Source organism: Portunus trituberculatus, chromosome 40, assembly GCF_017591435.1.
Source record: "Portunus trituberculatus isolate SZX2019 chromosome 40, ASM1759143v1, whole genome shotgun sequence".
NCBI lineage: Eukaryota > Metazoa > Arthropoda > Malacostraca > Decapoda > Portunidae > Portunus > Portunus trituberculatus.
Window position 1 is genome coordinate 28,165,312 of NC_059294.1, and position 25,000 is coordinate 28,190,311.

General features: G+C 46.1%; 2 protein-coding genes across 38 annotated transcripts in view; both read left to right on the forward strand.

The window, feature by feature from the left end:
- LOC123516083 (titin-like) overlaps window positions 1-25,000 on the forward strand; it is a 562,881-nt gene that overhangs the window by 326,870 nt on the left and 211,011 nt on the right. For 33 of the 37 annotated variants that reach the window (XM_045275142.1, XM_045275145.1, XM_045275141.1 and 30 more), the window contains 2 exons: window positions 336-407; window positions 11,940-16,187. In XM_045275142.1, the coding sequence (XP_045131077.1) occupies window positions 336-407; window positions 11,940-16,187 (4,320 nt within the window). Of the gene's footprint in view, window positions 1-335; window positions 408-11,939; window positions 17,007-25,000 lie in introns of all 37 variants that reach the window. The other 4 variants (XM_045275171.1, XM_045275168.1, XM_045275164.1 and 1 more) reach the window with 2 other exon arrangements.
- The window catches only part of LOC123516086 (serine/arginine repetitive matrix protein 1-like), a 13,869-nt gene continuing 6,872 nt past the window's right edge, over window positions 18,004-25,000 (forward strand). The window contains exon 1 of the mRNA XM_045275174.1: window positions 18,004-20,596. Within this exon, the coding sequence (XP_045131109.1) occupies window positions 18,352-20,596 (2,245 nt within the window). The 5' untranslated portion in view covers window positions 18,004-18,351. The remainder of the gene's footprint in view (window positions 20,597-25,000) is intronic.

Here is a 25,000-nt window from a genome sequence, read left to right on the forward strand (position 1 = left end):
CTCGTTCCTGGTGTCGCTTTATGGATGAGGTAGTCCTGGCTTGAGGCGATGGCTGAAGTGATAACCATTGGCGATAGGCAGATGAAATATGGTTATTGGTGCCTAACAACCCATTACACGCCAGCTGCTCGCTAATTAACTACACCATATGCCATTATCACCCGCTGGGCATAAGGTGTTTGTGCACTGATTATTTCTTAGCCGTGTTCTCCTGGTGATGCAAGGCCACCTACAGTGTCCTGCCACACAACCTGTACTTGTGAGGTATTACTTGTATAGTTGGGTCTTGTTTTTTTATATTGAGTGGTATTAATGTTTGGTTTTCCTTGTTGCAGAGAGTGGCGGGTCTGTAGAGAAGGTCCACGACTCCTTTACCGACGGGAGGTCCAACGACTACGATAAGTTAGGTGAGTGTCTCTTTCATTATTATCTCTGTGTTTTTTGTGCTCAGTCTGGAGGCTTCCTTGGTCGCCCCGCCGCTCGCCCCTCCTCTGTCCTGACCTCCATTTCACCAGCCATCTGCCTCAGTTGGTAAAATGGGGAATGGAGATCAAGACAGAGTGGAGAGATGGAAAATGTTGGAAAGAGAGGTGAAGTGAATGAAGAGCTGAAGGTACTAGTGTGCACGCCCTGTAAGCTAACGTAAGCCGGCAGTGAAGGCTGAGAGAGGCACTTAAAGAGAAAAATGTGGTGGGTTTGAAATGGACGAGTTTGGTGAAGGGTAAAAAGTAGGCGTTTGTGTCCCCAAAATGTATCTCCCTCCAGCCTCGCATTGTGCCTAAATTCAGCCGGATTTCCTGAATTTAGCTGTCCGTGCGGCCTTTCAGTGAGGCTTTTAGTATTTTGCTCAATTTTATTCATGACATGTTGTGCCTCAAGGGGGAGGACAGAGGGAGAGGAGAGGGGTTAGGGAGGAGGGGTGAGGGGAGCGGCAGGGGAACCAAGGCTTCCTCCAGGCGGTGGCAACGCTTGGCAGTGTTGTGTCGCATTCACTTTTAAATGGATATATATTTTTTTTTTCCTCCCTTTCATTATAAAAAGTCCTGTTATTGTGTATTATTTGGCTTCTGTGACCAGTCCAGTGTCAATCAACGTGTGCGACATTCCAGCTTTGTTCACTCATTCATTATTGCTGTTACTGTGATTACAAGTCTGTTTTAGGTTAAGGCAATGTATCTTATAAGTTGCTTTTACTGTTTTTTCCCTGTGTGTCTTCCTTCTCTTGGCTCACTCATACCTTCCTGTTGACTTGTGTGGACGTCGGGGCCTCGGAGCGGAAGGAAGGTCGGCCCAGTGTCTAATGTGTAGTGCGAGGAGTGGTGGCGATCTGTCTCTCTGTTTGTTATGAGCCGCACTCCCTCCCTGGCCCTGACGTCATGTTCTGAGCACGTGTTTGGATGTGTGTGTGTGTGTGTTTGTTTAATGCCTTAAATAACCCGCCGGAGGATGCTGCTTGTGCATTGCAAGCCAAGTTTAGAGAGTAGAACGAGTGTGTGTACTGCAAAGTGTGTGTTTCTGTTTTGTTTTACTGTTTTGCTTTTGTATTGTTGATGTGTTTCTTGTGCATCGTGATTTGTGGCATGCTTTTGAGTTTGTATGTGTGTTCGTGTGTGGAATAACTGTTGAATTACTCTTGTGTGTGTGTGTGTGTGTGTGTGTGTGTGTGTGTGTGTGTGTGTGTGTGTGTGTGTGTTCCTTTTTGCATTCTTTCGATACTTCCTGATGCCTTTTTCGTGGCGCACATCAAAGTAGACTTCGTACGCGAGCACTGTCGGGTATCCTGATTCGATTTCGCGCACGCGGACACACACACACACACACACACACACACACACACACACACACACACACACACACACACACACACACACACACACACACACACACACACACACTCTCTCTCTCTCTCTCTCTCTCTCTCTCTCTCTCTCTCTCTCTCTCTCTCTCTCTCTCTCTCTCTCTCTCTCTCTCTCTCTCTCTCTCTCTCTCTCTCTCTCTCTCTCTCTCTCTCTCTCTCTCTCTCTCTCTCTCTCTCTCTCTCTCTCTCTCTCTCTCTCTCTCTCTCTCTCTCTCTCTCTCTCTCTCTCTCTCTCTAACCAGCGCACATCTGTTACGTCTTCAGGGACATAAAACCGGAAATGAAACACGCAGGTGCAGGTAATGGATGTTAATTAACTACAGCAGAATTTGGCAGGTGGTGTAAATTTCAGCGCACGTCGGGGAGAAAAATTTACTACGTTCGTTCCACTAATGTTTACCCTACCAAGATTAGGACCTCACACTCTGAAGAAACGTGGAGGGAAATACTTCACTGTCTTGTTCATAGGATTGGTGCGGTTTTGGTAACGCTGTGCTTATGTTTGAAAATGAATGGGTGTATAGAGTGTAGGTAAGAAAAATCTACTTGTGTTATTTTTTTCTTAATAAAGATTACTCATACTCTGAAGGAATGTTGAGGGAAAAATTTACCTGAATTTGCCGAGATTTTTGGGTCATAGGAAACTCATTGCTGTGGTTGATAGGGTCATTTTTGTGGCGAGCATTTAGTAGGAATAGAATGCAGTGTGTAATTTGTGCGTCGCATTATGGAGTGAATGAAATTATGGTATGGTGAAGCCTCGCGTTACATTACCGGCTTATTAATTACTGATCAAGAGAGAGAGAGTGAAAGAGAAACAGAGAGAGCAACAGAAACAGACCGACATAAACAAAGTAAGAGAAAAGAGAAACAGAGAGGCACAGAGATAGACAAACAGAGAGACAGAGACAGAGACAAAGAGGGAAACACACACAGACATAACGTTAGCAATGTAGCGTTGTGGGAGCCATAACGTTATATCCCTTTGACAACAGTGGCGTTAGTGACATCCTGACTGGCCAATGATAATAGCTATATTCGGCTTGCTCTGATAGCGGCAGTAGTGGTGGTGGTGGCCGTGGTAGTGCTGGTGGTGGTGGTGATTTTATGGCGAGCAGTGATGGTAATAGCAGCTGCCGGCCTGACACTGCGGCGGTGACGAGGAAGTAAAGGGAAGATATAATAGAAAGCGAGATTATAAAGGGGCTCAAGGGTCCAAGGCTGCTAAAGGGACTGTGGTGAGGGTGATTCTAACGCAGGAGTGTCGTGGGTGTTGTGTTGAGCTTTGTGGTGGTCTCCTTTTGATCCTTTTTTTTTTTTTTTGCCCTTTTCTGGCCCTCTTCCCTACATAAAAAATAGAAAAAAATGCTCGTGTGTCGAACTCTAAGATTTGAAGCTTTATTTAAAAGAATTTGTGGTTAAAACATATAATTACTTGATGCTTTTCTGTTTGGTAGAGTTTAATTAAAGTGGTGCAGAGTGGAATAGAAAGAAAAAAGCACATTTGGTTGTAGAGGCTGTCGTCTTACGAGTTTCCAGTGCTACGAGAGGGACAGTGGCGAGGGTGATTCTAGCGTGTTTGTGGAGTGATGCATGAGTGTTGAGTGTGTAGGCAGGTGGTGGTGATTCTCTTGTGTCGGACTCTTAAGGTTTGAAGTATTATCTGAGAGAATTTGTGGTTAAAACATAAAATTACTTGATGCTTTGCTGTTTGGTAGAGTTCGATTTAAGTAGTGCAGAGTGAAATCGAAGAAAAAAACAGACACGCCGTTGTAGAGGCTGTTGTCTTATGAGTTTCCAGTGCTGCGAGAGGAACAGTGGCGAGGGTGATTCTAACGCAGGAGTGACGAGCGTGTTTGTGGAGTAATGCATGAGTGTTGAGTGTAGGTTGGTGGTGGTAAAGCTGATGTGTTGGATTGTAAGGTTTGAAGTTTTATTTGAAAGAATTTGTGGTTAAAACATAAAATTACTTGATGCTTTGCTGTTTGGTAGAGTTTAATTAATTTGGTGCAGAGTGAAATGGAAAGGAGAAAATAATACACATATGGTTGTAGAGGTTGCTGTTTGTCTATAGAGTCTATTTAGAATGTTTAGTTTGTCCCTTCTCTTTTCGTTCGTGTTGAAGAGACAGACGAATATGAAATATAAATGAATGAAGAGATTAATGAATGAGCTAAAATGATCACTTATATTCTCTGTCGTAGAAAAACAAAGGGAAAAATATAATAGGATCTTGAATGACAGTGAGCAAAAATTTTCTTGTATTCTACGCTTCTCTCTCATATTTTCCCTCTTGTTGAAGGTCTTTAGATTGTACTAGTGTCGTTTTAACGTGATGAGTGCAATGAAATTAAAACCAGGCATAGGAAGACCACATTACTCTCTCTCTCTCTCTCTCTCTCTCTCTCTCTCTCTCTCTCTCTCTCATACCCAGTGACACCCTCATATCATTATCTTGCTCCCTCTTCTTCCCTTTCCCTCCTCTTTACTTTCTTCCTCTTCCTCAATACCATTTTCTCTCATTCCTTCTCCCTTCCCTCATCTCCTCCTCCTCCTCCTCCTCACCTCCCCTCCCCCTCCCCTCTCCTCTCCCTTCCCTTCCCCTTGACTCCATAGTTTGCATATCGGAAGGAAGGGGGTCCATTTAGGGAGGTGGGTTGGGTTTTCCTCCTTCACCCCTCCAGTTTTCCTCCTCCTCCCCTCCTTTTCCTCCATTCCTCCTTTCCTTTCCTCCCTCCCTTCCTCCCTCCCTCTTTCCACACCCTAACTATTTCTTTCTTCATTTTTGTGTTGGTTTCCCTTACCTCTCTTAGTCACTGTCAACTAAGATTTTTTTTATTTACACTCTCTCTCTCTCTCTCTCTCTCTCTCTCTCTCTCTCTCTCTCTCTCTCTCTCTCTCTCTCTCTCTCTCTCTCTCTCTCTCTCTCTCTCTCATTCTTTAGTGTGAATCTTTGTTTTTTTGTGTATTTTTCTTTGTTTCACCTTGGCCATTTCCTCTCATTGTGGTTGTCATTTTCTCTAATTCCATCAATTACTCTTCTTTTTCTTGCACATCCTCTCATTACGACTCTCTCTCTCCTCCTCCTTTCATTCTTTCTTTACCTTCTCACTTATTTTTTCCTCTCATTACTCAGTGACATTCTCTCTCTCTCTCTCTCTCTCTCTCTCTCTCTCTCTCTCTCTCTCTCTCTCTCTCTCTCTCTCTCTCTCTCTCTCTCTCTCTCTCTCTCTCTCTCTCTCTCTCTCTCTCTCTCTCTCTCTCTCTCTCTCTCTCTCTGACCTGACAATATCCTCCCTGAATTAACCTGATTCACTAATATTCTTTGACTCGTAACTTGGCCAGCGCACATTCACACATTCACATTTCGCACCATTAGCTCGCTGGACTCCACTCTTGATCTGTCGCTTCATTAATTATTAGAAGCTACATCACCAGTCCTGAATGGTTCCCCCACGAGTTATTCCCATCTACAACTGAGTCACGCATCGCTTCATGATTCATTCCTCTGCTGCCGGTGCATAGATATTTCCTTCTCCAATCCAAAGCTTTAGATAGAAAATGGATAGCTTGCAGTTTCCAGCACGAGTTTGGATCCTGAGATAAAATGTGTTTGGCGCTTGAGAAATGACCCTCACAGGATAGATAGGCCGGGATACGAGGCAGAGAGAAAGGAAGAGGAGGGAAGGGAAAGGAGGGAAGGGAGGGGAGGGAAACAGGTACACACTCCTCAAGGGAAGAACGAGGAGGAAGAGCGAAGTTAATGGGAAGGAAAGAAAGTAGGGAGGTAGAGAAAGAGGAGGAAGAAGAAGAAGGAGAGCGGATATTTGGAACTCAAAGAAGTAATGGGCTAAATAGAGTTCAGAGGGGAAGAATGAAGGGGAGGAGGAGAAGAAGGAAGGAGAATTGGAAAGACAGAACGACGGATATGAAAATGGGAAAAAAACAAACAGATAATCAAAATACTTAGAGAGAAAAATAATAGACGATAAAGTAAAAAAAAAAAAATTACACGAAGACGAAAGAAATAAAAGAATGATAGAAAACGAAAAGAAACATACGGAAATAAAAAAAAAAAGAAAAACTAGGTAATTCTTATAACTGCATGTGAACGACAAAATGGAGAAGAAGGAAGAAGAGAATTGAAGATAGAGGAGAAAAAAAGTCGAAAGAAAGAAAAATTGAGTGAAAGGGACAAATGAATAGGAATTAACTGCGGAAAAGACGATGGGGAGTGATTAATAAAGACAGGAGCCACGAAAACAAGGGAGGAGAGTTGGGTGAAGGGGCTATGGGTCGGGGAACCGAGGATGAGTGGCGACTAGCTGGCGAAGGACGAGGAAAAAGACAGATTATGCAGGAGGGAGAGGAGTGGAAGACGATGAGGAAGTGAAGGAGGAGGATAAAGAGGACAAGGACGAAGAAATAATAGCCAGGAAAAAAGAAAAACATCAATTAGGAAGGAAGAAAAAATCTGACGGAAAGGAAAGAAACAAAGAAAAAACAGAGAGAGAGAGAGAGAGAGAGAGAGAGAGAGAGAGAGAGAGAGAGAGAGAGAGAGAGAGAGAGAGAGAGAGAGAGAGAGAGAGAGAGATAACTACACTGCTTCTTACCTGGTTTTGTGCTACCTGGGAAACGGCTAATTAGGAAGAGAAGGGAGGAGGAGGAGGAGGAGGAGGAGGAGGAGGAGGAGGAGGGAAAGCAAGGAGAGCAGGAGGAAGACTTCTTACCTTTGCCGGAAATCTTAATACCAAGTCATCTTCAACGCCACACGGGACACGACCAGTTTACCTCTCCTCGCGTCCCGACCTTATCATCACCCTCTCTGCCGCGTCTCTACTCTGTCCGTCGTAGGTGAATCTTACTCTCACCTGGTTTTTGTTTACTCTGCTGTTGTTCCTATTTTGTCATTTACTGTCTTCCTATTTTTTAAGTCTTATTCGTCTTTGTTGTAACTGTTTTATTTTTTTTTCACCAGTTTCTGTAATTCGTTTTCTGTTTTATTTCTAGTTTTTGTTTTATATTCGTCCATTTTCTGTTCAATTGTCTTTGTTTTGTATGGTCTTGACTCTTAGCTTTACTTTGACTCATTCAATTATTGTTTATTTCCGTTTTAGGTGACTCTGCTACTCTTAGTTCTATTCTTCACTCATCTTGCTATTGTTCATATTTGTCTTATTCTTCAGTTGATTTTTTACTCGCAGAATTTTAGTGGATTTTCATTTGGATTTCCTTGATCTTGTTCAACTATTTCTTCTCTTCGGTATCCTCAATTCCTTTCTTACTTCATTTTGCTCCTAACTATATTTTTTATTGATTTGCTTTTTAACTCTAAATTCTTCTCTTTTTTTTTTTAGGATTTTTCTTATTCATATACTAAACGACCAATTTTTAACTCGTTTCATTTGCTTCCTCTCATTCAGTCTTATTTACTTCTTACTTCCTACGCTTTCTCACTTGCTCTCGGTGTTTCTTTTCTATTAATCTTGCCAGCGTGAAACTAAACAAAGCCAGCTTATATAAACAAAGTCCACGTGATTGATTCCTTGTTCCTTTGTTCCGTGATTTGAAGTTTAATTCCCCTTTGTGTTCTGCTTTTGTTCTGTTGTTAATTGATATTATTGCTCGTTGTTTAGTTACATGGATGTGGAAGCGATCAGTGGACTGGAGAGAAAGGAATGGTGGTGGCAGGATTGAGAGATTAATGAGGATAAACAAAACGAGGAATTGATGGAAGCAAGACTCATGAAAGACAAATCAAGAATATCAGTAAAGGTTAACAATTTATGATGGTGAGAGGAAGCAAATAAGGTGAAGCGTAAGTGACTTTGTATATGAAGAATAAGGATTGTACGAAATGTTTGTAAGAAAGAACAGCGAAACTTAAATGAAAAATAACGAAAATGGATTAGTAGTGAAATTGATATATTGAAAGATTAAACGCAAAAAGGTACACAATTAAGTCTTTCAGTACTGGGGCACATGTTTACCTTGGGATTTGTGTCCGATTAGACCATTTTATTGACATTAGGAAAGCTCTACGGAGGTCAGAAGATTAATGGCCACAGTCCTCACTATTTTAACCCCACACACAAGTTTCTGAAGCTGTATAAAATCATCAAATAGTAAGCAGAATAAATATGAAAACACGGCATGATACTGAAAGGGTTAATAAGAAAGAAATACAAGAAATAGAATAAATGAATACGAATTAAAAGTGTGAAGCAACAAAATAACATCACGTAAATAATGATAAGAAAAAACATATGAATAAGAAAGGAGCAAAGTAATGAGCAGGACATTTTAGGAAGGAAACTAAACGCAATGAAAAAGAAAAGAGAGACAGGAAGCGTGTGGCAGCGGGCGACTCCCACACTTCGGAGAATGACGTCACTAGTCTTGTCAGAGATGGTGACGTACTCCAACCATCACCCTAGCACCTCCCACTCTTCCTCCCTCCGTTATCTCCCTCACCCACCTCCCTCCCTCCCTTCCCTCACCCCTTATCTCTCCTCCTTCCTTCCATTATTCCCCTCACCACTTTATTTCCTCCCTCCTTCTCCCTATCTTCCTATCCTTCGTTTTTATTCCTACAGTTTTTCCCTTCCTTTATTCATCTACCATCCTTCAGTCTTTTTTCTTCCTTTTTATTCTTTTTTCCCTTTATTTCTCTTCCTTTTTCACCCTTTTCTTCATTTTTATTCATCTCCTTTCCTTCTTCCTTTCTTCCTTCTATTCCTTCTCTCACTTCCCGTAATTGATCTTCCTCCTACATCTTCTCCTTCTTCCACTAATTCATCTAGTTACTTCATCCCCTTTTACATACCCTCCCTTCGCCTCACCCTTTTCTCCTTACTTCCTCTTCCTCATCCTACTTTTTTCCTCCCTTCTCTTTTACCTAATGACGTCAACCCCTCCCGTGCCGTCATAACTCCCGATGTTTGTGGCTTTAGGTAAACACCACTACCGCCCACACCACCATTCACGCCGCCCTTGCTTCCACCCACACCTCCAGTCACGCCTCCATCCATCCACTCGGTCCCTCCTTCCATCCCTCATCCACTGCCGTCCATGATTTCATCCTTTCCTCCGTCGCTTCCTTATATCTATTCATTCATTTATTCATTCATTCTGCCGCCAACTCATTCATATGTATGTGTATTAGTTCACTTATCTATTTATTTATTCATTTGTTTACGAATATATCTATTTACGGTGTTTTATTCATTACTTTATTTACTAGTACATTAATTATGAAGGTTATCATGTGGTGTCAGTTAATTAGCTTGAGAGGGAATGTTATCCTCGACTCTACCGCTGGGTTTAGAAATACAGCAACTTTAAAAACATATGAAAAAAAAGGAAATAGGGGTGGTAGCAAGAACCCAGCAGGTCTACCCTAGGCAATTAGTTCTTGTATGAAACACCACCTCACCCATAAATAATAGGATAGAAAAGCAATCAATTTCCCTTCCTACTGAACCGTTCCTCTGTGTCACACTTCAGGCAGAAAAGAAAGGAATAAATCTGGACATTTTTGTGGGACGGCAAGAAAGGAAACTTCTGCATCGCACACGTGGGAGATTTATTCCAGCTTCACTGCTAAACTTTTTGGACTTGAGGAAGAAGCAAACGGAAAAAAAAATGTTAAGAAAAAAAATAGAGGAGGAGGAGGAGGAGGAGGAGGAGGAGGAGGAGGAGGAGGAGGAGGAGGGGAAACACAAACTTATACAATGAAAGAACAAACAGTAAACATTTTGTTGTCCTTTAACTGGTCATGATAGGAATGCATCATGTACGAGAGACGCTTGAAAATGAATGCAAATGAGAAGGAGAAAGAGAAGCGAAAGGAACATATACAGATTATGAGTTGTAAAAGGACAGCACATCTTCATTCCTACACCCTCACACACACACTGATTCTCCTTCACACACGCCCTCACACCAGTACCACACTTCTTCATTCTCTGCTGTCCCTTATAATTTTACACTCGGTCATAAAAACATCTTGGGAAGCGTTATAGCTTAATGTGGACATGATTTTGTTTACAACTCTTAGAGGGAAAAGGAAGAAGAGGAGGAGTAATAGACGGTGGGGAAAGAACGAGAAAGTGATGACTGTGGGAAAAGAAAGCTCTGTTTAATGTTACTTTTTTACTTTCCTTTTTATACTGGTGTTGTAGATTCCTCGCATTTGGAGCGCTGTTCTGTTGTTTGGCTAGAGATTTGACACATTGACCGGAGAGTTACTAGATGAAGGAAGAGAGGTGACATTCGAGTAGGATGGAGAAGTGGAAGGAAGAAAGATAATGGTTGTAATAGTGTGGGGTAATAGTGTTGGTAATAGTGAGAGCGTGGGAGTGTAGAGTGTGCAGGTAGGGTGGGAGAGGAGGGACAGGGTTGGAGGGAAGGGGAGGGGGGTTACTACATCACCAGTCCACTAAGTAAGATGTTGGTGGCGAAGTGTGTTTTGGTGTTAGTTGCTCCAAGGAGTGCCGGCCAGTGTAAAGTCTCGCTAGTTCTTTCCTTCACTTAAACTCTTTCCTCGCCTTCTCTTAACACCATTGTCACCACCACACTTACACCACCATAGAGTTACACCACAACGCTTAAATTTACCTCACTGATATAACACCCTGCAATGTTTCCTGTTCCCTCGCAAGCACGGGACATTGCACTCTCTCTTCCACACCACATATATTCATTAAAGTACAGCTTGATTCCACACTAATGCACTCACCTCACATCTCTAAACTGCACGCCACACTCACCCCTGCATTACAATCAAATGACACTGCAGCATTATTACATCTGGCCACACCCTCTCTCTCTGTCTGTCTGTCTATGCCTCTCTCTCTCTCTCTCTCTCTCTCTCTCTCTCTCTCTCTCTCTCTCTCTCTCTCTCTCTCTCTCTCTCTCTCTCTCTCTCTCTCTCTCTCTCTCTCTCTCTCTCTCTCAACACACACACACACACACACACACACACACACACACACACACACACACACACACACACACACACACACACACACACACACCAGCCTCCGTCCCTCTCTCCCGCTACGGTACAGCCAGCTAGCCACTCAGGTACACATTTACTTGCAGTCCTTTCTTTAATGTGTAAATCAATGCGCGCACGCCAACACATTTTTCTTTGCTTGCTCATATACATTAAGGCTCGAATGTCAATATTCTGTGGAGGAGGGGGAGGAGGAGAAAGAGGATGATGATGATGACGATGATGATGATGATGATGATGATGATGATGAGGAGGAGGAGGAGGAGGAGGAGGAGGAGGAGGAGGAGGAGGAGGAGGAGGAGGAGGAGGAGGAGGAGGAGGAGGAGAAGGAGGAGGAGGAGGAGAAGAAGGAGGAGGAGGAGGAAGAGGAAAAAGAAGACATCTGTTACGTTCTCCTTAAGTCTTCTATTCTCTTTCTTTCTCGTATGTTTCCCTCCGCATTCGTCTTACCCCCCCCCCACCGAGTCATCCCGCTGTTCCGTTTCCTCAACAGCAGGAAGCGAGATAGTGCTGTGTGCCTCAAGGTCTCCCTCCTGCGGCGCCTCGCTGGCCATGAGACAGTCCCGGGCTTATTTGTGAAACGTGACTAGATATTCTACTTCATTAGGGCGAGCTTAACTTCTCTGTAACTCGAGTGAAGCGGAGTATTACAAAGGAAAGCGATAGCAAGATTCTCATTTGATCGCCACGGGTTGTTTGGTCGCATGATAATGTCTTTTTTTATTTGCAAGTTTGTGTATTTTGATTAATCGCCGTCTGTCGCAAGCGCCGTGAGGAGTCTGGCCAGCTTGGAAACAGTCTGAGGCCGCTCCGAGGTGACTATCCCGCACCAACACTAACACGCATAATTCATCCTCAAGGGCACGAGTTAAACCTATCAGGCCAAATTCTGAGTGAGTGTTCCAGGTGAGGGACAGGTGGGGGTTGTTAATGACATGATCTTCCCACCCGCCCCTCCGCTCGCCCTTCACTCGTTCCTCAGAATTTGGCCTCGCGAAACTAACCTGTAGATGGTGTGTGTTAAGTCTTGACTGACGCTGTGGTTCGTTCCTTCACCTTCAGAGGATTCCGATTCTTCTATCATCTTCCTCGAAACTTATGGTGTTGATCCACGACTGCTGAGAAACGACGACGCTGACGAATACAGCGAAAGGGAAGCTGACCAAGGCACTTGTCCTGAAAACAACACATCTTCCATACACTCATTGACAGAGTTTAGGCTCGAACTTGATTCAGAGTCTCGGCATTCTGTGGGCAGCGACGAAGGGACCTATACAGACCACAGCTCGCAGACCGACACGTCCACCGATACATTGATCTTGGATGGTCCGCTGGCTCAGGCAGATATACCAGATCCAAGTGAATGTCCTTCAGAACTTGACGGAAATACCAAACTAGACATTAATCCAATAGAAACTGTAGGAGCACCTGAAGAACAGTTCGCCAAAAGAGAAACAGTGACTGAGAAGGAAAAAATTCAAAGCGCCTCCACTGGATATCCAAACGACTTAAACGACTTTGACTCGTTCTTACAGAAGCAATCTGATGAGGACAGAAGCTCAGGAACTGGCTCATTTTTCTCAAACTTTGAAGAGAAACTAGAACAAGCAGAGCGACAGTTCCCAGACTTGCAGGTTGAACACCTGCTGGCTGACGAAGAAAAGTTCGAAGAAGAGAGCAATTCTATTTCCCTCTGGGTTTCTAAGAAAACAGAAGCGGCAACACCAGAAACTAGTGAGGGCGAAAAAGAGCAGGATTTTTTGCTCAAGTCACCTCAAGCCACCAAACTGGAGACCAATATGGGGCAATACTATTCAAGTGTGTCGGGCGCGGGGGCATCGAAAGGCGGGGACGTTTCTGGCTCATTACCATCCTCGCCTCGGTCATCAGAAGGATGGCGCATCTCCATGGCCTCCACAGCCACTGTGGGCTCTTCGGCAACTGCTGGTTCAGACGACACAGTAGCGAAGGACATGTCGGAACTGTCTTCTGTTAACTCCCGTCTTTCCGATCTCGATGACACCCAAAGTGGAGCGAAAATTCCTCTTTCAACACCCACCGCTCCAGATCCCAACGCCACACCCAAGGTAGCACCAGTGGCCGAACGAAAGAAGCAAACGAGTATTAAGGACGCTATAGACGAATTAGAGAGTATTGAACAAGCGGCACAAACCCTCTTGCTGAAACGGCAGTGTTCCAGTGATGAGGAGAGACTCACACCAGTCCCAGGTAAAGACTCGCCCGTCCACCTGTTATCCAGCTATTCCATCCTGACTGTTGATAAGGCGAGCCCTCAGGGAAAGAGGAAAGTGACACCTAGTCCCCCTCCACCTCCGGGCTTCGCTGACCCAACTGAAGGCGACGCCATATCGGATAAGATGGAGAAAAGCCTTTCCTCTCTTGAATCTTCCTTGAAGGACGTGAACAAACAGAAATTAGACAGTCACTCGTCTTTTGTTAATGGAAACTCATCTCCCAAAGTATCACGAGCTGATAAGAGTGGTGATGTGAAGTCTGGAGTAAAACCTCCTCTTCCTCCCATTGCAACTCCAACTACCGTCATTCAGCAACCTAAAGGGGACGTGAAGAGGCGGTTATTGTCCAGGTCCAAGGAGGTGCAGCTTTACATTTCCCGCGAGTCCTATAACGAAGAACGAGTCTTGAGAGAGCTAGAGAAACTGCGACGCAGCTTCCAAGAAAATGATCTCAATGATTTTCTGGATGCCCTTGACAACACTGCCATCGAGGACGACATTGAGGAAGCTTTCTTGAACCAACTGCTCGAGGATCTCAGGGAGGACATAGAAGCTTTACCGGATGGGCCGCCAGACAATACCACGCAAAAGGTAGACGATGTAGTTATGACAGAGTCGTCTTCTGAGGTGAGCAGTGACGAGGCTACGCGGGAGGCTCTTGGGTCACCCTCTGCCTCGAACAAATTAGAAAGAGTGAGAGAAAAGATTTCAGAGAGGATCAGAAAACGGAAGGAGAGCAAAAGCAGTGACAGTGGAAGTTCTGAAGCATCTGGAACACCCAAAGACGAAAAACACAGCGAATCCTCCAAAGTGGACTCAACTCAATCTGACACGCCCTTGCCAGACCATTCACATACGGCACAGGCAGACAAGAGTGACACTTCAGACACGTCTAGCCAAGTTCAAATCTCAGATGTGGCTAAAACTGAGGACACAAAGAAAGGTTTTAACATTGCCCAGTTTCTGAAAAAAGGATCACCTAAATACCTTAGAAAGAAGTACAAAGAACGCAAGAATCGTAAGTCGGACTTGATAACTACATCAGAGAGCGAAAGCGAAGACCCTGAATGCTGTAAGAAGGAACCCAACGGATCAGCGTTGAAGAGTCAGTCTAGTCTGAAGGGAAGTAACCGATCCCTCAATGGCACTCAGGACACGAAAAAAGAAGTTCGATTTGATCTTGACTCTGATGCTCGAGGTAAGGACTTGGACTCAGCAGAGAGAGCCACTGGCGTTAACATTGTTAAACAGTCAGAGCAGAAGATTGTGCCTGGTCCAATACTGGTGACATGTGAAGCTCGGCGACAAGAAACGGTCGTTCTTAAGGAGTCGGAGGAGAGTGTTAAAGAGACCTCGGCGCAACCTCCACCATCACAGCAAGTACGCTCTCCGCTACCAGCTGCTGTAGAGGACATCAACAGCCGAGCAGAGTCTATTTTACCAAAATTACCAGAAAGAGTCAAGCCCCCAAGGAGGAAAAAGATGATTCCAACACCGGTGGAGGAACTCAGTAGGTCCCTACCAGACGCCAGTTCGGCCATTAAGTCCGTAAAGGTGATTGATGCCAGGACTGAATTTCTAAAGAACATGACTGCAGGAAAGGACGAATCGCCGCCACCTCTTCCTCACTACGAAGTAAATCTTAATGCCCCCACGTCTCCATCTGCTGCTGTGGTGGAAAACGAAGAGGTCCCAGAAACATCAGAAAACAAGACTGTTCGTACTACTCAGAATGAGAGTCTCCAACCACTCGAGAGAGAAGTCACTACTCTTCCTGACGCCAACATTGCCTCTGCACCGCTGCAATCACTCTCTTTCACCACAGCGTCTCAAGAGGTGGCTTCGTGCTCTTCATCACAAAAGGACGTCTTGGTGACCACTGCGACACCATCCCAACTAATAATTAGTGAAAGAAATGTGTCCTCCATTGAAGAAAGCATGGTGGCTCCCATCCCAGTGACCTCTGTAGCTCCGATATCTGTAGCGTTGCCCGAGGCCACCAAAGTAGTTTGTCCTCCGAGAAGTCTTCTTCTTCCAGTTATTCAAGAAAGTGTGCATGAGGACCAAACCTCCCTCCCCACCCCTAGCGAGCCCACTACTGTCTCCTCCAGCAGCTATGGAGACAGCACGCCCGCCACACCTCCATTTGAAGACGATAAATTGCCCTCACTTTACGATAATGTCAACCCATTCAAAGAAATGCTAGAGCAAGAAAAGATGATGAAAGTTGGTGCTTCTGCAGAGCCCATCCATCCACCAGAAAACCAGACAAAGGTGGCGACAGAGACCACAAGGCCTGGATCAGTAACCCCCACCAATGAGCTCGAGGACCTCAGTCTTCCGCAGGCAGCTCGCAAGAGCCCTGAACCCGAGAAGGTTGAGGTTGTTGATATTGATGCTTTGGCGGCGCTCACTGCAGAGATGTTCAAGTTTGCCGAGGAAATGGAGAAAGAAATTCCAAAGAAGAGTACCAGGCCGCCTTTTAGGGGAAAGACTCATGCTAGTAGGCGTGACGCGGACACTTACACTTCACCAATAAGTGTGGTGACGAAGGAAGTTGGTACTGAACCGGAGATGAGTCAACATCCAATCTTGAAGGAAAGAAGGAAAAGTAATACTGTCGGCATACAGACGGACAACGCAAGATCTGTACGTACATATGAAGCAGCTTCCCAGACTGATACTGAATACGAAACTGAGACAGAATCTGAGATGGAAGATAACCAACAAAAGAAATATGATGCTAGTAAATGGACGTTTGGCCCAGTGAGGGAGCAAACATTGCCGCTGCCGTCTTCTGCCGAGCCGCAGTTGGGTCACCTGCACCAGCAGCAGCAACGGCTGATCCAAGAACTGCAGAAGAAAACTGTGATGCACCAGCAGAAAGAGAAAGCAAAGCCTAAGATACCGCCAAGGAAATATCAGGACAAAATGCCTCTCAAAGTTGTGGCGGAGTTGAAGAACGTGCTGTCGGACCTCGAGGACTACAAGCCGACACCAAGCAGGGTAGTGGAGCAGCCTCCGCGCTGGGATTCTCAACTAACGTGGCCTCACGGTAGGTTAGATAATAATGTTACTAACACCAAATCCTTGGAGTCTAGTAAGACACCCCTAGCTAACACTGTGCCCACTCAGACAGACGCTTCGCACCTGCCTGCCGTGCCTTCTGGCTCCCCTATTGAACCCAGCAGCCAGCTTAGTAATACCTCCCTTAACCCTGTCATGCAGTCTCCAGATATTACCCATAAAACTGCCACATTTCCTAAATCTGAAACGAACGGAGGTGTAGATAGGCAGGCGTCATGTTCAGTCTCCACAGATGACCTGGCAACCGGCACTGGGGAAGCTGACTTGCCGGGTGCCAGGGCGGTGGGCGGCACCAGTGACAGACAGCAGACAAAAGTTGAGGCTCCCGGCCCACCTGCTGCCCCGGCACGTAAGCCACAAACACTGCTCCATCTCGGGAGCCAAAATAAGCAGATGAAAGGTAACGAGTACGTAGTGGGTAGGTCATCAGGCACCATAACTAAGATCAGGGCCAATGTTTACCCATCCTTCGCCCCAGTGATTAAAGTCCCCACTGGGAAGCCTCCTGTTCCGCGGTCCGCATTCAGGAGGCTATCTGCCGACGCCCAGGCTGCTGAGGAAGGCTACCAGAGCGACCCTGGGGGCAGGCGTCCCAATGGCCGCAACAGACAACCCCCGCTGAAGACAAAGCTTCCTTACCAAGTTGCTGAAGACCGTGGTTACGTCACCGATACTGAGGTTGTGTTCAAGCAGGCGGCGGAGCAGGACAAGACTCTCCGCGGCACCTGGACGCCCATCGGCCAGCTGTCGCCGCCCGAGTCGTCGCCGCGGGGCCTCGCGGAACAGGGTAAGGCCAGTGTGGAACTAACCCCTCCGGCTCCATCCGCTGCCCCACGGGGTGACCATCCTACTGAAACTGCTCCTCCTTATGCTCCTCCTCCTCCTCCAACTCCCCCATCTTCACCCTCTTCTCCTCCACCTGTTCCGACGACTCCTCCCTCTACTCCCACTCCTTCCCCTCAAAATTCTACTCCTCAGCCTCAGTATTTCTCTCCCTCTAAGACTCCTTCTCCTGATCCTCTTCCAACCACTTCTCCTCCTACTATTCCTCTTCCTTCATCGCCTCCTCCCTCATCTCTTCCCACCACTTCTCCTCCCTTGTCTTCTCCAACGATTCCTGCTCCTTCATCTCCTTCCACCACTTCTCCCCACACATCTCCCGCATCTCCTCCGCCCTCATCTGCCCCTGCCACTCCCCTTCCCTTATCTCCTCCTCCACTTCCTTCTCCTACCCTTTCTTCTCCTCCTCCTGCAGTTCTTTCATCACCATCTTGTCCTTCTGTGGATTCTCCTTCATCGTCTTCTCTTCCTCCTACATGTCCTTCTCCAGCCTCTTTTACTGCGATTTCCCATGCACCACCATCTTCTCCTCTACCCTCTTCCTCTGTAGCTCTTCCACCCTCATCTCGTCCTCCTGAAATTCCTCTTGTACACTTCCCTCCTCCTCTTCTTCCATCTTCTTCTTCTTCTTCTCCGCCTCCTGTTGCTCCTCTACAATCTTCTGCAGTTTCTCTTATATCCTCTTCTCCTGTGGTTCTTTCTTCTCCATCCTCTTCTCCTCCTCCTCTTCTTCCTTCTCCATCCTCTTCTCTTCCTGCTTGTCCTACTCCACCCATGTCTTCCCCTCCTCCACTCTATTCTTCTATTCAATCCTCTTGTCCTTCACGTCCTCCTCCACCTCCGTCGTCTCCTCCTGTGACTCATCCTCCTCCATCATCATCTCTGTCTTCTGCTCCTCTTATTCCTCCTCCATCATCCTCATTTTCTCCTCCTGCACGCCCCCCTTCTCCTCCATCTCCTCCTCCTCCTGCACGTCCTCCTCCACCTACCTCGTTTCCTCCTTCTGTTCCTCCTCCTCCATCCTCTTCACCTTCTGCAGTTTCTTGTCATCCTATTTCTTCTCTCACTGCGATTCCTGTTTCTATGACTTCTCATCCTCCAGCCACTTCATTGCCTGCTCCAGTTTCTTCATCCTCTCCTCCTCCTCCTCCTCCTCCTCCCCCTCTCCTCCCCCTCTAATCCAGACTTCTTCTGTGAATCCCTCTACGGTCCCTTATTCTCCACTCTCGCTTAGCGAGAACCCTCCTCCTCCATCTCATCTTGCCACCCTTCCTACACCCTCTTCCTCTTCTATGATCCCTCCTCCACCTCCCCTCCCTCCTCCCCCTCACGTGCGTGCTAGTGCCGAGGTAGTGTCAAGTAGCAGTAACACTCGCACAATGTCAAACAAATCCGTACACACAAGAGATCACCGCAGCTCCCCCGTGGCTGGTGGTGGCCAGGGTGTGGGTGATGACTTGAGAACGTGCGGCCGCCTGTGGGAGCTCCATCTGCTTTACCAACAGCGGCGTTCATACGACGATAACAAAAGGAGCTCGAGCCCTTCAGGCCTTCTCTCCTGCACTGACGCCTCCCTCAGCCTGTCCGGCAGAGATAGATGTGACGTTTCGACGACCTCGCAGCCCCTCGTCCAACCCCCGCTTCCCCCACCACCTGTGTCCCCGAGGTCTCCCCCACGTGCCTGGCACCCAGCGCCAGCCCCTGCCAGTGCTGATCGTGGCATCGCCACGGCCGAGTCGCCGTACCCGTGCCAGCCGTCTGCTACCCACTCTGGCTCCTCAACGGAGAGAGAAGTATCGTACCGCAAAAGTCGCCCTCAGAGGCCACTCACCTGGGGGCCGCAGTCCACGCCACCTGTATTTTCTTCTGCTGAGCACCACGCTCCACCTGCTGCCACAACGTCCCCTCCCGGCCAGTCCAAGGCCCCTAGCAGTGGCCGCACCGTCGCCGAAAAGCAGGTTTGTCCCTCATCTAGCGGGGCAGCCCGGCCCCTGTCAGCCAGTTTCGTTGGTTCTTACGAGTCTCACCGGCTGCAGGCACAAGGCCTCGCTGAGTGGCTCTTTTTCGCTCGTCTTGACCGCGGCAGTAAAGATCTGAGCGAGCTGTCCACCACCATGGAGCTAAAGGTTGCTCCGCAAGTCAATGGCTCGAGTGAAACCAGTGAGGGCCAACGAGTGTCACATATGGTGCGGCAAGAGTCCGATGAAAACATTAGTAGAGAGGAAATTGTGCGGTCTGCTAAATATCCGTCTGCCAAGCTGAAGTCTGGGCGTTCAGCATCGCCTCCTCCCCCGCCTCCTCGCCCTCGCACACCGCTGGACGAGCGCGACCCTGAGTTAGTTTTAGGCGAGCGTCGCTACCTCTCCTACTTCCAGGAGCCGCCCTACAAACAGCAGCGAACACGCAGCACGTCCAGGGAGCCAAAGACTCCTGACCTGCAGCAGCTGGAGGCGCAGCGGCGGTACTATTGCCACTTTCTGAGTCCTCCACGGGGCTCTTCTCTCACGCGGGAGGAAGTATACAAAAGCACCGAGCCAGATGAGGTTCAGCTGGCCGCTCAGAGGCGATATATGTCTTATTTCAACCCCGGTCCCCCGAGGCCTCGCTCAGCTCGCTCCCAGGAACCTCCCGAACTTGACTCCGCTCAGATTGAAGCTGAGCGCCGATATTTGTCCTACTTTAACGCTGCTCCTCCGCGGCCACGTCGCCAGTCCTCACCTGGATCACGCTCATCTGTGGAGCCTGATCCAGTGCAGCTGGAGGCTGAGCGTCGGTATCTTTCGTATTTCAATTCTGGCCCTCCACGCTCACGCCCACTCTCACGACCCACCTCCGTGACTTCGGAGCCTGACTCAGAACAGCTTGAAGCAGAGCGTCGCTACCTGCGCTATTTTTCGTCAGGGCCGCCACGCCCCAAGCGGCGTCCAGATGATGAAACTGAAAAGTCAGTAGACAAGCCTGACTCTCAGCAGCTGGAGGCAGAAAAACGCTACATGGCATACTTCCAGGGCACACCCAAAGCCAAGCATAAGAAGGAAGTCGAAACTGATGAAGAAAATGAAGGGAAGCTCCGCGTTCCTCCCACTCGTGAGATGCTGGAGGCTGAGGAAAGGTTTCTAAACTACTTCAAGCCGATCCCTTGCGGGGCACCCAAACGCCTGCTGGACGAGCCGCCACCCGTCAGTGAACACGAAAAGATGAGGCAGCAGCTTCTGCGAGAGTTCTGGGAAGCGCTGGAAAATCGCATTGACCGCAAAGAAAAGAAAATCATTAAAGTGAGTCGACCCAAGCGAGAGATTCATCGCGAGGCGACGCCGCCCACACAGAGGGAGCTGGTGGTGGAAGAGTTCCTGCAACGTGTCAAGGACAGAAAGAAAGAGAAGGACCTGCACTACGGAGACACAGACGACGAAGAAGAGGAAGACCAGAAAGACAAGACACCTGGTGAGGAAGACGAGCCTGCCCCCGTCATCGAAGGAGGCGGCGAGGTGAAGGGAAAGATCGTGGAAGACCTTGGCCTCTTTGTGAGCTCCGAGGGTGAGTGAGCTGCCGGTCCTCTATAAATCCCAGTCTGGGACAGGACCCGATGCCACTGTGTGTTGTAAGAACTCTGAACCCTTGCCCCTCGCACATGACCTCGGTGGGGTCAGGTCAGATGCAGTAGTGAATCTTAGACGAGCCTTAGCGACCCTTCTTAACCTGCATCCTTGTGACTTGTTGGAGTTTAGTGTTCGCGGCTCGGTAGTGACCCGCCCGCCACGCTGTCCTTACTAACACCACCCATGGTTGTTTGGCCTACTGAGCGTTACTGACAGGTCAGTGTGAGGCTGCCAAGTGACCTGCTCGTCAGCCATACCTCGCGCGCCAAGGTGCCCCAAGCCCCACGCGCACCTTAGGCTGGGATGCGGCCAACACTTGCACAGAGCGAATTTGTAATGACAAGTTTTCATTCGACTCGAGTCCCACATATGAACGATGAGCACTCATTGGTTAGGTGGTCGTTAAAGTGTGTGTGTATGTGTGTGTGTGTGTGTATGTGTGTGTGTGTGGAGTCTGGTGCGTGCTCATGTGTGTGTGTGCCTGTATTTGTGCTTGTTTAGGTGCGTGCGTGTGTGCTCCTACCCATACGTTCGTGCGCACGCATAAGGTTGCCTTGCCCACCTCCACCTGTCAGCATCACCAGGATAATATTAGCTCCCTCTCCCTTCACCACCACCACCACCACCACCACAAACCACCACCACCACCACCACCACCCTGCCCCCATTGACAGAATAGTGTTCACGACATAAGGAAGAGAGATGAAGAGAAAACACCAAGTCGATAAACAAAATTACAAACGGCAAATTATACACTTAAAGATTTGGCAAGGTCGTTTCTGGCCCCTCGGCAAGGAGAGATAAAGAGGAGGAGGAGGAGGAGGAGGAGGAGGAAGGAAGGGACGATAGAGAGGATGGGGCCGCCCTTGAGCATCTCAGCACTGCCACGACGCACGACGAATCACGGTATTACTTAACCAAAAACCGAAAGGAAAAAAAGAGAAAACATGAAAAAAAAACCCAACAAGCTGTGAGCGACACCGTGAGAGATAAATGTTTGTGGACTCAGTGGCTTCCGTATACAATCTCTCTCTCTCTCTCTCTCTCTCTCTCTCTCTCTCTCTCTCTCTCTCTCTCTCTCTCTCTCTCTCTCTCTCTCTCTCTCTCTCTCTCTCTCTCTCTCTCTCTCTCTCTCTCTCTCTCTCTCTCTCTGGTGCACAGGTAAATGTGTGTGTGTGTGTGTGTGTGTGTGTGTGTGTGTGTGTGTGTGTGTGTGTGTGTGTGTGTGTGTGTGTGTGTGAGTGCCGAGGAAGTGAATGGCTGGGACTATAATTACCTACACCTGTTGCTTGTGACGCGGCGACAAATAGACACATAAATAAACTGCTCGTTGTACACACACACACACACACACACACACACACACACACACACACACACACACACACACACACACACACACACACACACACACACACACACACACACACACACACACACACACACACACACACACACACACTAAAGATGTAAAACCTATGTATAATCAAATGAACAAGAAAAAAAGTTTATATGTGCGTGTAGAGGGGAGGGGGGTGCGGGTGTGTGTGTGTGTGTCTGTGTGTGTGTGTGTGTGTGTGTGTGTGTGTGTGTGTGTGTGTGGGTGGGTGAGAGAGAGAGAGAGAGAGAGAGAGAGAGAGAGAGAGAGAGAGAGATACGGGAAAAAAATGCAGGGAAAGGGAATGCTGATCTGAACTCTCTCTCTCTCTCTCTCTCTCTCTCTCTCTCTCTCTCTCTCTCTCTCTCTCTCTCTCTCTCTCTACAAATATCCACAAAATATCCCACATTATATCCACACCTCCTCCTCCTCCTCCTCCTCCTCCTCCTCCTCCTCCTCCTCCTCCTCCTCCTCCTCCTCCTCCTCCTCCTCCTCCTCCTCGTCATCCTCCTCCACCTGCTCTTTCTTCATACAAAGATATATCGCTCCCCCCAAAATAACAATACACAAAAATAAAGGAAATTCCACACCACAACCACCACCACCACCACTACCACCACCTTCATGCCAGCATCACGTTACCTTGTCTTCGTCACCCTTGTAAAGTGTTTGGGTTTCCTTGTAATACCTGGCAACATTGTTCTTAGTGCTGCATTTAGGAGCATGACGTGTTTTCAGAGAGAGAGAGAGGGAGAGGGAGAGGGAGAGGGGCAGGGAGAGGGAGAGAAATATAAATTTAGAGGGAGAGTCAAGATGAATGTACAGAGATTTCTACCCCGATTTGTTTTAGGAAGACACACAGGCAGGGAATAATGGATGTATAGGGAGAGAGAGAGAGAGAGAGAGAGAGAGAGAGAGAGAGAGAGAGAGAGAGAGAGAGAGATAAATACATATGAAAAGAAACATTCACGCTAAAAATTTCTATTATGTATTTTCTCTTTTTATATTCTTTGTTTTTTTCATAACGACAAAAAATAAAACAAAAGAAAATTTCAATTAAGTGTTTGAATTTTGAATTGAATATGAAGCAGCAAATAACACACACACACACACACACACACACACACACACACACACACACACACACACACACACACACACACACACACAGAGAGAGAGAGAGAGAGAGAGAGAGAGAGAGAGAGAGAGAGAGAGAGAGAATAACAGATAGATACAAGAGAGGGCCATTTTTCTTTCTTTCCTCTGATTTTCCTCCCTTTTCTCGGCGAGGTGTGTTATTCAGTGGCCTGTGTTTCTTTCCCCTGGCTGGCTGTGTTCCCTCCCCTGCCTCTAATTAATGTACTGCGTAGCTTGGGCCTCACCTGTGCGCTGGGTAATTAATTTATGTGAAAGTTTAGACTGCAAGGAAAATGGTATATAGTGAGAGAGAGAGAGAGAGAGAGAGAGAGAGAGAGAGAGAGAGAGAGAGAGAGAGAGAGAGAGAGAGAGAGAGATAGATTAGATATATATTTTCGATATCTTTTGTGGCTTTCTTCCATTTCTCTCTCTCTCTCTCTCTCTCTCTCTCTCTCTCTCTCTCTCTCTCTCTATATATATATATATATATATATATATATATATATATATATATATATATATATATATATATATATATATATATATATATATATATATATATATATATATATATATATATATATATATATATATATATATATATATATATATATATATATATATATATATATATATATATATATATATATATATATATATATATATATATATATATATATATATATATATATATATATATATATATATATATATATATATATATATATATATATATATATATATATATATATATATATATATATATATATATATATATATATATATATATATATATATATATATATATATATATATATATATATATATATATATATATATATATATATATATATATATATATATATATATATATATATATATATATATATATATATATATATATATATATATATATATATATATATATATATATATATATATATATATATATATATATATATATATATATATATATATATATATATATATATATATATATGTGTGTGTGTATGTGTGTGTGTGTGTGTGTGTGTATGTGTGTGTCGATAGCGAACGAGTAATCAAAATAAATTAATGGAGATTGGACTGAGGCGTAATTGCATCAAACACAACGCCAATGAAAAGGAAAACACCGCGTAGTCTCGTTGTGGTTCGGGTGGCGTTGAGACAATGGTCGCCTCCCTTCACCTGGGTCTCATTTTTGGCGAGGAATGGCGAGAAATAGCGAGAGGAAAGCGAGGTGTGTTTCAGATGGCCCTGCTCAATTATTTACTGTCTGGTTATTTCTCTCTCTCTCTCTCTCTCTCTCTCTCTCTCTCTCTCTCTCTCTCACTATAAACCAAAAATCCATCTTTCTCTCACATTCCTGCGGGCAAAACAGAGTAAAAGCAAAGAACGTGGGCAAGAAATGGAGAGGTAGAGTGACGAGAGATGAGGCAGATGTAGCAGGGTGATGGGGAGCGATGGGCGGTGGATGGAGATAGTAATGAGGGAGAGATATGGTGGTATTTCTCTGTGATGGTGTATGTAAGGTGTCTGGCGTGATCTGGAGTGAAGGATAAGTGGAATGTGAAAAAAATGGTATTGATATGTGAATGTGTATAGAAGATTTTTTTTTTTTAATGCGAGAAAAGTGCTTTGTTTTGTATATTCAGTGATAAGATAGGTGAAATGATACGGATTTTTGTTGACGTAAGGCAGGTTTTACTGGGAAAGTATTGAGGTCAGTGTGTTCCTCTCTCTCAATACGTCCTGGGTCAGTATAATGCAGTGACTGACTATAAGTTTCCTCAGCCTTAGACGAAGTTTCTTATGAACACTTTAATT